General features: G+C 41.4%; 1 protein-coding gene across 2 annotated transcripts in view; it reads left to right on the top strand.

Annotated features, from left to right (window-relative positions):
* Positions 1-12,104, top strand: part of FARP2 (FERM, ARH/RhoGEF and pleckstrin domain protein 2) — a 74,463-nt gene that overhangs the window by 33,544 nt on the left and 28,815 nt on the right. Inside the window, exons 8-13 of one of the 2 annotated variants that reach the window (XM_082287924.1) lie at positions 3,222-3,369; positions 4,146-4,235; positions 5,315-5,478; positions 5,610-5,678; positions 7,117-7,174; positions 7,829-8,069. In XM_082287924.1, the coding sequence (XP_082144050.1) occupies positions 3,222-3,369; positions 4,146-4,235; positions 5,315-5,478; positions 5,610-5,678; positions 7,117-7,174; positions 7,829-8,069 (770 nt within the window). Of the gene's footprint in view, positions 1-3,221; positions 3,370-4,145; positions 4,242-5,314; positions 5,479-5,609; positions 5,679-7,116; positions 7,175-7,828; positions 8,979-12,104 lie in introns of both variants that reach the window. The other variant, XM_082287923.1, reaches the window with a different exon arrangement.

The raw sequence follows: 12,104 nt of genomic DNA, 5'->3' as shown, positions 1-12,104 counted from the left end.
CAGAGCTCCAATTTTCCTCTTGCCGTTTTTTTGTTTTGCCTCCCTTCCCTTCCAACCCTCCTTCCCAACCTCAGCACCCTCTTTAAAAGACAAAGCCCTGCTTTCATTCTTAATGTCGCTGTATTCAGAAGAATTACAGCAGGAATTAGTGTGGGTGGGAGTTACACACAGTGCTCTCAGAGTGTAACTCAGGAAGCTCTGGCCAAAAGTAGGATTTATGATCTACCTCCTTTGTCCTGTATATATTTAATAAATAGGAACCCTGGTACTCCAGCTTTTTTGATGCAGTTAAGGAATCTGTGGTGGAAATGGAAACAACACTCAAAGCCAATATTAAAAGCACTTGCTCCAGTGTTACTCATTTCAGTGAGGGGAAGAGAAATCTGCTTTGCCAGTTGAAATTCTAGACATAACTAATACATGTAGTAGTAACACTGGTAGAAATGCAGCTACAAGGCTCTCTCTGTAGTTTGGCATTTCTGTTTCCATTTGAAATCAGGTTTTTGTTCCTCTTATATTCTTCCCTTTATATTACATGGTCACATAACAGTGACGTTTGGGTAAGGGTGGATTATGGAATGAGCTTGTAAAGTCAGGAATGTCATTGAATCCCTGCCTTCTGGAGGTGCCAAAATGAATTTGTGATTTCCTGCTGTAGTGTTTTAGATTCTTTGTTTTCCCCTCCAGAATGAACAAGGCAACAGAGCACTGCTGAAATCCTGTTGTCAAACTTGTATGCAGTCAGGCTTACTTTCTCAGGGCATTTTGTGTATGTGTGTGTTTTACACTAAAGAGCATTTTAGTCAGTATCAAAGAAGCATTGCTTTTACCAACAACTTCTATTTTTAAAACCATAGCATATGAAATAAGTTTCATAATTGTATTCTGAATTGTAGAGACAGCTCCTACTTGGAGTTAATATATATTGTCATCATCCCTAGTTCTGTTAAATTCAAGTGTAATAATTATTCATTTCAATATTCTCTATTTATATTAAAAAAAACCCCCTATATGGCACTAAACAATTGTTTAATCTAACACGTGACTCTAGGTGGGTTGAAGGAGGTATTTTTAAGGAGTATGGCTAGAAAGGCCAGTCAAGGAAGCAGGAGAATTTATTTAGTAGTGTTGTGGTTGGCACTGCATAGTACACAAAAATAGGTAATGCTAAAAATAGTTTATCACCTGTTTTAATGAAATGAAATGCAGATTTGTGGAAGGAAGGCCATTTTCTTCTTGAAAAAAAGGCTTGTAAGATTTGCTTAGTCTGTGTGTGCAGGAATCTAATCCGGTTTCAGCCCTGGTTGTTTGTAAATAGAAAAATAATATTTGTTTAGCACCGGTGTCTTCCTTGTATCATTACACTTATCCTAGTGAACTTGTACATGGAAGTAATTTGGTATTTATTATTTCTAATCATTGTCAGCAGTGATGTAGGGGGGTCAGTTTATCCAGCTGTGGCTGCTACAGCCTCACTGCTCTGAATGCCCCAGCGGGTCCTGTGCTGCTGGTGTTTCATAGAATTCTGGAGTGGTTTGGGATGGAAGGGATCTTAAAGCTCATCTTACTTTGACCTGCTGCCATGGGCAGGGACACTTTCCACTAGCCCAGGCTGCTCCAAGCCCCATCCAACCTGATCTTGGACACTTCCAGGGATGGGACAGCCCCAGCTTCTCTGGGCACCCTGTGCCAGGGCCTCACCTCCCTCACAGGGAAGAATTTCTCCTAATGTAATCCTAATCTCATCTCTTTTAATTTAAAACCATTCCCCTTCTCCTCTCACCTTCTGTCCATATGAAAAGTCCCTCTCCCTGTTTTTTATTAGCCCTTGTTAAGTACTGAAAGGCCACGGTGAGCTCTCCCTGGAGCCTTCTCTTCTCCAGGTGAACACCCCCAGCTCTCCCAGCCTGTCTCCAGAGCAGAGCCACTCCAGCCCTTGGAGCATCTCTGTGCCCTTCTCTAGTCTTGCTTTATCTTATGGAGTGTCCACTTATGCTGGGGGCCCCAGATCTGGAGGCAGCTCTGCAGTGGGGTTTCCTGAGGGTTAGCACAGGCAAAGGTTCTCCTGCTTTTCCTGGTTCTCCTGGACTAAAACTAGGTAATAGTGTTTTCTTGCAGGATATTTCTGGTTCAGAGACCTACTTGGGTGACATGCTTATGTTTGTGATAAAGGCTTTCTTGCTTTGCAGTGTAACTGGGGCACGATCAGTAGCAGCAGTCGGACTTGATAATCTTCAAGGTCTTTTTCAGCCTTAATGATTTTATGATCCTATGATTCTAAGAATTCCTTCATTTCCACAGCACCATTTGCTCGTTCATGGAGGACCTCTAACTCCTTGTCAGGACCCATGAACTTACAGAGAGTGCTTTGACTTAGAGGGCAAAGCTCTTGTCAGTATGAGTACCAGCTGAAAATGCGCTGCAATCTAACACACTCCCTCTCACTGAGAAAAACGGGGGGATTGAGGAAAAAAAGAACTGTTTTCATGCAGGAGAGCAAAGTGTTAGTGGTTTGACATCAGCTAAGCTGGGGAGCAGTCAGTGAGGGCTGAAACTGTGACAGGTGTGTGCCAGAGTCAGGAACAGTCTCTGTGTTGTGGTTTTGGACCTTGTGCACCCTTACAGAGCAGTTGCTCCTGTCTGTGTACAGCTTCCTCCTGTTTTTAGGGTAATTTTGACAGCAAGATGAGGTTTCATTTAAAGATCCTTCTCAGGATCCTTGGCAGAGAGAGAATTATCCAGCCAAAGACTGGAGGAATGTGTTGCACCTGGAAGTAATAGAGTAATAATCTTGTGATCCCAAAACCTGACCTGAAAAGGGTCATTCTGTTGCAATATTTGCATTGTTTCTGTTTTGCTGGCTGTGCAGCTCTACCAGCTCTCACTTCTTATCTTAGTTAATGCTGATGTGTACACAAGCAAGCAGAAGGAGGAGCACTGTGGATTGAATTTAGATTTGTTTAACTTCGTAGTTTCTAAACTGAAAAAGCTCTGAGCTAATTAAAATCTCTTTCAGCACTTGTCTTGGGATACATTTGACATTGGCCATCAGTTGTGTCATTACAGAATTTTCAATGTTACATGTGACTTGGAGTGAAACCACCCAACTAGATGAGACAGAAAATTTTAGTGCCAGAGTTCAGACTTAAGTGTGTTAGCAGTGTTGGCAGTATAGTCGAACCAGATTGTTCTTAAAACTTTATTTTTCTTCCTCATTACAGGGGTCAAACTCCTGCTGAATCTGACTTTCAAGTTCTTGAAATTGCCCGGAAACTGGAGATGTATGGCATCAGATTCCACCTTGCCTCTGACCGTGAGGGCACCAAAATCAATCTGGCAGTTTCACACATGGGTGTGCTGGTGTTCCAGGTACAGATGGCAAACTGTGTCTGTCTGTCCTTTAGCAAGTCTGGGAGTAAGTCTCCCATTCTACCATAAGGTATCTCTGATGTCTTGAAAATCTAATGTGTTCTATGGTCAAGGAGTGTCATTTAAGCCCCCAAAATACTGTTTGGTGCAGCTTGTTCTTGTGCAGAGTGAAGAGCATCAAAACCAAGTGACACTGAAGTAGAGGGTCTTTGCTTGAAGTTAGGTGTGTCATCAGAGAAAATCAATTCATTTGGAACAGGCCTGGGTCACGTCTGTCATCCTGGACTTTTGGTTTGGTTTCTCTTCTTTTCATATTCCAGTGTTTTTTTGCTGGGATATTGTTGCTCTTACTGTATAGGAATGCTGATTGATTGGAGTGGTTGGGCCAATTAGTGTTACTATGTTTGTTGTATTAAATAAGTGACTCTGTGCTCAGAGTCCTGTTTATGAAAGCAATGATACTGTTTTCCTCTCCCCAAAACACAGAGGCAGCTGATCTACTGAAATATCTCTGTTTGGGTGCTCAGCTGAGTCTTACCTGTCCTTTAGTTACTGTGGGGCAGCTTCTTTTGGAGGTGCATCAGCCGCTGCAGTCCTGCAATTCCTCTCAGACTGCTCAGTGGCTTTTCTTGTTTAAGGGAATATTGCTACCAGAACTAAAAATCCAGCTGAATGTGTCCACATACATGTGTCTATGTACCCACAACAGAATTTTATTTGGTACTCTGCTTTTCTGACGCTTTTGCTAACATTTAATCGTTCTCATTTTAATTCAGGGTAACACGAAAATCAATACCTTCAACTGGTCCAAGGTCCGTAAACTGAGCTTCAAGAGGAAAAGATTCCTTATTAAGCTCCACCCAGAGGTCTGTGTAAGTTTTACTGTACTATAGACTGGTCAGTGTTGAAAAAATACCTATGCTTCATTTTATTATGAACGTTTCTGGAGTTTGTGATTTTATGAAACAGCCTCAGCAGGGCAAGCTTGGCTTCATCATTCAAGGGTAAATCCTTCCTTTCTCACCCCACAACTTAGGATCTTTAGGTTTTGTGTTTCAATCAAAGCTTATTCTTGACACAAGCTTACACAGGTATAAATGTAAAACAGAGAAGAATTACTAGACCCAGGAATTTGGTGCACCCTGTCTCAGTACTTCTACTTTGAAAAAGTTACATCCACTTTCTTGAATCAAATGAGAATTACCTGATACATCTCAGGTAGGAATAGGTGGCTGAAACTGTATTGTTGTAGCTTCATTTTAAGGATGGTGTGATTACTCTTGCTTCATCTTTTCTATACATCTGTATAGCACAAGTGTTATTTTTCATGCTTAGCTGATTTACAGTAGATGTTTTTGATTGCAGATGTCATCAAAGTTGTTGTTGCTTCCACGCTGGATGACTAGATTGCACTCAGGTTTTAATTTATATTAAAATTGAGAAAAAAACCAAATTTGGACATACTATAATTTCATGTATCAAGGACACCTGAAACAGTCTGCTTGTGTAGCAGTGTGTCTCACAAAGAGCCCTTCAGAAATTCCATGAGATAACTGTACTCTGACATATGCAGTATTTTCCAGTTTTGTCTAAATTTCAGGGAAACAAGCATCAGAACTCTTAGAAAAAGATTAGTATTTTAAAGTAGCTACTATTTCACTTAAATATTTAAATTTTTCTTTGAGATTTCTAAAGCTGAGTTATATTGAGCAGGTTTCTAAAGTCTAAACACACTTACAGTTTCAGGTTAAGCAAACATTTTTGAAAGCTATTAAATAATTTTCAGCTGCATTCAGAATCACTCCCATTAAGGCATGCAAGTAGTGATTTAGCAAAGTCCTGCCTCTCGCTGGAATTCAGCTTTTTTGTTGGCACCCATATGCGCCTTCCTTTTCTCCTTATTGTCATTTTAGGTGCTACTGAACTTCTATGTTTTTTTTCCCAGGGCCCATATCAAGATACATTGGAGTTTCTTTTGGGAAGTAGGGATGAGTGTAAAAACTTCTGGAAAATCTGTGTGGAGTATCACACGTTCTTTAGGCTCTTCGACCAACCAAAGCCAAAGGCTAAAGCAGTGTTCTTCACCAGAGGGTCATCGTTCAGATACAGGTAGGGAGAAACACAACAGCCTCAGTATGTCTTAGAAACTGAGATCAGAAGGAAGAAGTATTTTAAAGTCATTCCATCTCTAATGCTCATCCCCTGTGTTTGATAACCTTTGTACTTCTGTGGGTTCACAGTGGACGAACACAGAAGCAACTAGTGGATTATATTAAGGACAGTGGGATGAAGAGAACCCCATATGAAAGGTAAGATGAAATAGCTTTGTAAGGCAAAACACAGCTGAGACTTTCACAGTGCCCTCATTGCCTAAATTTCAGTGTTTTCATGCTGCTTGGAGGCAGGCTCATCCTCAGTTATCAAATTTAAGGTAGCTAAACAAAAATGTGAAAGATTTATTATTTTGTGATGATGTAAGAAGATTAGGAAAGTTTTGGTACCACATTTTGATGTCTATGGACAATGTGTGGCTTACCTGTCTGAAAGTTCAGCACATACTCAAGATTCCATAATGTTAATGAGGACCTGTGTGTGTGCCACTGTGGCTGTGCAATCAGCCAGTGGCAGAGCACATAATGGAACTTGGGATCTGCAAGTTTGAAACTGTGACCTTAAAAGACTCAATTGTTTCTAAACATAGAAATATATAAATTAAGAATATGCTTTTTCATTATAAAATTGTTTTTTACTTACTTGACTCTAAAGCTGTCCAGTCTACATGTGGGAAACTCCTCCTCCTCCTCCAAATCCTAATCCAAACTATGTGTGGGAGACTCCTACTCCTAATCCAAAAGATTATAGGGACTTAATAGGAATTTTTTAAAGTTTGCATCAATCTACTATTAATAAGTACTTTTAGTGTCTCAGACTCCAGTTGAGCTCCTTTTCTATATGAAAATTTGATTTTCTGTTTCATTATTGATATAGAATGGACCTAACTACGAGAGTTAGGTAGGATACCACTTTTTGGAGTCTAACATACAGACTTCTATATGGTTGAGTGAATTTGTAAAAATTTGAACAGTTGTTGCAGGTTAGCTCATTCTGGTTCTGAAGCCATTCCTCTGTAGATGTTTATAATAATGACAGAGGATGGAGTTAAACTAAAATGTGCTGTTTAGTATCCAGTTAGTATTCAGCCCCAAGTTGTTCTTGAGTTCCCCATGAGCCAGGTCGGGGTCAGGCTCTTTTCCCAGATAGTGGGTGACAGGACAAGAGGAAACAGCTTCAAGTTGTGCCATGAGAAGTTTAAGTTGGATACTGGGAGAAATTTCTTCACTGAAAGGGTGGTCAGGCAGTGGCACAGGCTGCCCAGGGAAGTGTTGTGGAGTCACTGTCCCTGGAGGTGTTCAAAAAACGTGGAGATAAAGTGCTTGGGGACATGGGGTAGTGTTGGGGCAACAGTTGGTCTTGATGATCTTAGAGGTCTTTTCCAACCTTAATGATTCTCTAGTTCCGTGAATGATCTGGATCTTGCTTTACTCCATTTTTATACGTTTCTTACTCTTGCATCATTTAATTTACAACTCTTTTGACCTTTTAAAACTTGAACTAGTTATTAACAACACATGAAAAAATAGAGCTTGAGATGTTTCTGTTGTCTACTGGAATGATCACAAGAAGTGATGGGGGAAAGAAAGAGTCTGATGCATGTCTTGGATGCTGACAGACTGGTCTGTTCCACAGGAGGCACAGCAAGGTCAGAGCATCCACTCGCACCTCGAACACAGATGTGCCAAAGCAGGTCAGTTCTGCAGCGCTCTCGGTGGTGTGGTCAGGGGCATTGACAAACAACTTTCTGAGGTGATAGTGAAGGAGTCAACTCACCAGGATTGCTTCCACTGTTTGCTCTTTGTCTGGCTGTAGCCAGATAGTTGTAGCCAGTGGAGTGTAAATTGAATACTATTTTACTCAAAGTTCCACTGAACTGAAAAGGAAATGTTGGACTTTTCTAGGGTGTTGTTATTTCAGAGGATTAGTTTATCTCCAGGTACTCTCTGACTACTCTCTGGCAGTCTCAAGGCAGACTCAAGATGCCTTCTGCAGGACACAGCGAGAAACAATCATTTCACTGAAACCACTTGTGTTACATGGGAGAGGTTAAGGAAGGATCACAGAATTTCACTGTCATTTTGTTATTTTTCCCTGTGGATGCTTGTTCAGCTATAAAATACATGCATTTAATTTTCCATCCAGTTATCAGAATTAAGGAAAAAAACCTTGCCTTTTACATGGGCTGCTGGATCAGTTTCTGTGCAGTGTTTGCTGTAAAGTGAGCTCCTGTGAAGCATATATTCCTTCTGCATCTGGATGTAACTGGATGTTACATTTGTTTTTTATGTATGACAAAAACCTTTTTATCTGTTGTATTTCTGCCTTTTTTTTTTTTTCCTTTTAGAGTGTCCCATTCAGTGAGGGCTTGAGAACTCCAGGGTCTCCAGCCTCAACAGCTGCCCCCTTCCACTCGGTTCACTCCTTGGCCGGTCCTGCTTCTATCCTGCCCATGTTTGCTGAACCCAGCCCTTCCTCCTTGGACCCCCGAGCACCGTACACAAGGATTCCAGACAAAACCACTGCAGCACCAGTGGAAGAAGCGGGGAGGAAGCTGATGCAGCAGCCTGGATCTCCCATGCTCCAAGGTGTTGGGTTTGGTAGTGTTGCAGGAAACTGTAACCCGTCTTGTCCTGTTGTTGAGAGTGGTTGTGATGTAGATGTAGAGAGGAGTAGTAAGGAGAGCAGGGTTGCTGGTTGTAAAAATGACAATGATGAGGATGACTTTACCACAGGTGTATTCATTGCTGAAAAAGAGCAGCAGCATGGCAGCCGAGGTGCCCCTCTTTTCACACTGACAAGTTCCCAGTTACAGGTGTCGGAGGAGTTTATTGATGACGACCCAGCAGAAATGTCCTTTTTTGCTGGGGGCTCTGAGGCATTTTCCTATGTGTACAGTGGGTTAGAATTAAAGGGTTCTGAGTTTTCTAAGTGTCTGTCAGAGTCAGCTGGTTTAACTGCAGATGCCCTCCAGCAAAACACAGTCTCTGCTCAGTCGAGCCCCGACAGGTACTCAACTGAGGCCGTGGATATGAATATGGAAGAGGAGTTTGAATTTGAAGAAGGGAGCGATTTCAACGGCAATGAGAGGCCATCAGACACCTCGGAGCTGTTTGAGGTGAAGGCCCAAGCAAGCAGAATGCAAAGCCTCCTGAGCCCCTCAGAAACGAGCTCCCTCATCAACAACCGCTCCGAGAGCAGCTCCCTCAACAACCTGCCGCTGAATGGGACCTCCTCCCTGCACACCTACAGCTCTGCCAACCATTCCGAGGCCAGCTCCATGCTGAACTTCCCTGCCTACTCCGTGCGCTCCGAGTCCAGCTCAGCCTTCCAGTTCACGGACATTATTGACCAGCTGGAGCAGCTGAGCTACCCACCCACCACCACAGAAGACTCCAGCAGCACGGACACCGACTCCTGGGACTCGGGAACGGCTGCGCCTCTGGATGAAAACCTTTTCTTTAGTAACCCCTTTGCTCAAACCGTCGGGGACAACTGTGCCTTTGACTTTCAGAATAATTTAAAAAATCTCACTCAAGAAGACTGGACAGAGAAGTCACAAATCAATTGATTGTCTTGATTTCTGTGGTGGATTCCTCTATGCTGTTCAGGCTTGGAAGTCAGTAGGGTGTGATATCAGTCAATCCAGTGTCTGGATATTAAATCACATAACATAGTTGATTTTTAAAAATTTTTTAAAAATTCGTGTGCCTCTTCAGTGTCCCTCCAAGAATGCAAGTTTTGGTGCTCTGTTTCTGTGCATCACACTACATCAAGAATGGGTTATAATAGGCTACAATGTTGGAAAATACTGCATTTAGGAAAAAACTGGTTTCAGAGAATTTTAAGTATCAACTGGCTCATGCAGACATCACAACTTACTGAACGATTTCTTCAGCTGTAAACATATCTGTAAGAGTCTCATATAATATGCTGTTCCTCCAAAATCCAAATAAAACAGTCACTTTTGCACATGCTTCTTAACCAGCAGCTGCATCCTAAATTGCCTGTTTTCCTGTGCTGTAGCAAGAGCCTCATTTTGGGTTTGTTTTTGTTCCCATAATCAAAAAAACCACACAATCTTCAAATGATCTCTGAAGGACAGTTTTAAAATACCAACCTGTGCTACACGTCTGTGGTAGGCTTTGAAGAATAAATAGCCTATACCTACCTTTGGAAGGTAGTTTGGAAGAGGGAATGCATATACAACCAAATGGAAATAGCAGTTTCCAAACTTCTTGTGAAGACAAGCTTATTTGCTGACTTCCAGATGTCTTCAGCAGTCCAGCAGCAAACATTTTGCAGCAGTTTGGAGATACACAGAGACTATAAAAGCACTTAATCCCCATCACATTTCCCTTCTTTCTTGTTATTAATTACTCTGCATAAAAATACTTACAAATTAATTCAGAAAAGTGTCCTGTATCTGTGGAGGACAGCTGGTGGTCAACCTGGTGATAGCTTTAACTTTTTCTTTAAAATATGGGCTGCATGCAGAAAAATACTGTAATTTTTCTGAGAAATGGAGTTGTTAGGAGAGGTAAATACTGGAGACAACAGGGTTTCAGGGCTTTTGTAAATTCTTTTAGACAGGTGGCTTTGATGTGAGACTTGAGCTGTAAGTTCAGAAGTGTAATTGAAAAGACAATTGAATTGTTGCTTAACTGATCACATTTAATTTAGCAACATTTATTGAGGCAAAACAACAAAAGTTGTGAAATGTCCTTCCCAACTGCCATGGATTGTGGGGGTGGAATTCTGAGCTTCAGCTTGTAAGAGCATTTTTTAGACTACATCCAAGCAAGAATGGGAAATCTGTTAACACCTGACCCAAATCTTGTGATGGAAAGCATCATCTTCTTCAGCCATTTGGTTTTGGGTTCCTTTCTGCTCTTTTCAGTCCTTTGTAGAGTGAGTGCAGTACTAATACAGTTGATGCCTCCAAAATAAGCAGCTTAGTTACAAACAACTTTATGGTCAATGTTATTGGTAGCAGTTTAAATACGGTCTTGAGATACTGTTAAAGACCTTCATTGTTTACTCAGACATTTAAAAAATACTATTATTTCTCAACTGAAACTTCGATGGAATACTTTTCAACATGAGGCAGAACACAAGGAGGTGAAACCTCCTTTAGTCACCCATTTCTTCCAGTTTAGTTTTACCAAGGTATAACTATTCTGCACAGTGCTTGCTTTTATCTTGTGTTTGAGTGCAATGTGTGCTGTCCCATGAGAAACCTGTCCCCTTTGCCAGCAGCACAGAAAGACAAAGCACACTCAGAACAAAGTATTAGCCCAGACCTCCAGTAATGCACAACAAGGTGCTCTTTTTTTTTTTTTTTTGCTATATGTTACTTCTATTTTATTTCTTTCCTGTAAGAATGTGTGTTCTGGCTCTTTGTGGGACTTTATTCTGGCCTGTGGAGATGGTGTCATGGGTCTGTGGTGTGACATTTTGAAATAGGACTTGGAGGAGGTTTGCAGTGGTGTAGAGAGCTGGTGCCTTTAAGTATGTTTCTAGGTGGTTTGTCTGACTTCTTCCCAAGATGAACTACATTGTGTAACCTAAGGAAGGAAAAGAAAATCAGCATAAAGATAGAATTCTGTCTGCAAACTCTGTAACAGGTGGTAGCTTCAGGGACAAGTATATAGATAAAGATGTAGGAAAGGCTGTTGATGCCTTTGATCTTTTAAAAAAAGAATCAGGATTCAGCTATTACATATAACTGTGTTTCATGTCCTGTGCCTCAATCACAAGCATTCCTTTGAATGTGTTAGAATAGCTTAAGATGGAAAGAAATCCAATGAAATTCTAGTTTTCAAAAGATCTTGGTAAAAAGCTGCCTGTATTTTCAATGTACAGGCTTGCCAGTTTGCCTTCTTGCACCACAGTTAGTTTGAAAAGGCATCTTCAATGTTTTTCTTCTTATTTTATTTTCTTCTTTTCTTATTTTGCAACTGTGTGGATCTTTTATTGGCAGTTCTAACTCTCAGGGATTTTATTTTTTTTTTTTTTAAAGGAAGCAATAAGATTCTTAGTGTAGTGCCCTTTTTGTTTTCCAGAGGAGTGGTAGTGACTAGGATTTCAGTCTTCTATCTTAGGGCACGTTGTGTGGATCCACAGGTGAGGAAGGGGTGAGGGGAGCTTTGACCCTGGTACAGATCTGTTCAGATGAAGGTTTTAGGTACAGAATGAGAGTTCAGAGCTGCTGCTGTGCCCCTGTTAGTTCTGTCTGTGCTCTGGCTGACTGAGAGCATAGAACTGTCCTGGTTTCCTTCTGTGCTTCACTTGATTTCCAAAGGCATATGGCTTCTGAGGATATCTTTGCATGCTGAGCTGTGTTGTTTTGTTCAAGCTTTCCCAGACAGACACAAAGAGCGGAAAATTTGGTTCATAAGTAGAGTTTTTCTTATAGCAAGAAAGCTGTGAGCAAAGGTTCTTCATCATTTCCTTCAGAGGCATAAGTTCAGATTGACTTTCCACTAGAGATGCAGAGAAAACCAGCTGCCCTCAAGGGAAGGTGGCAGCTCAGACCTCAGGGAGCTCGAGCACCATGTATGGGTTATTTCAGTGCAGTGGAGCTGTCCTCTTCCCCCCTGGGTGTCTCCTGAGGTGGCAGG

Source organism: Coloeus monedula, assembly GCF_965178545.1.
Source record: "Coloeus monedula genome assembly, chromosome: 10".
Classification (NCBI taxonomy): Eukaryota; Metazoa; Chordata; class Aves; order Passeriformes; family Corvidae; genus Coloeus; species Coloeus monedula.
Note: the sequence above shows the minus strand (reverse complement) of the source record. Positions and strands in the feature narration are given on the sequence as shown.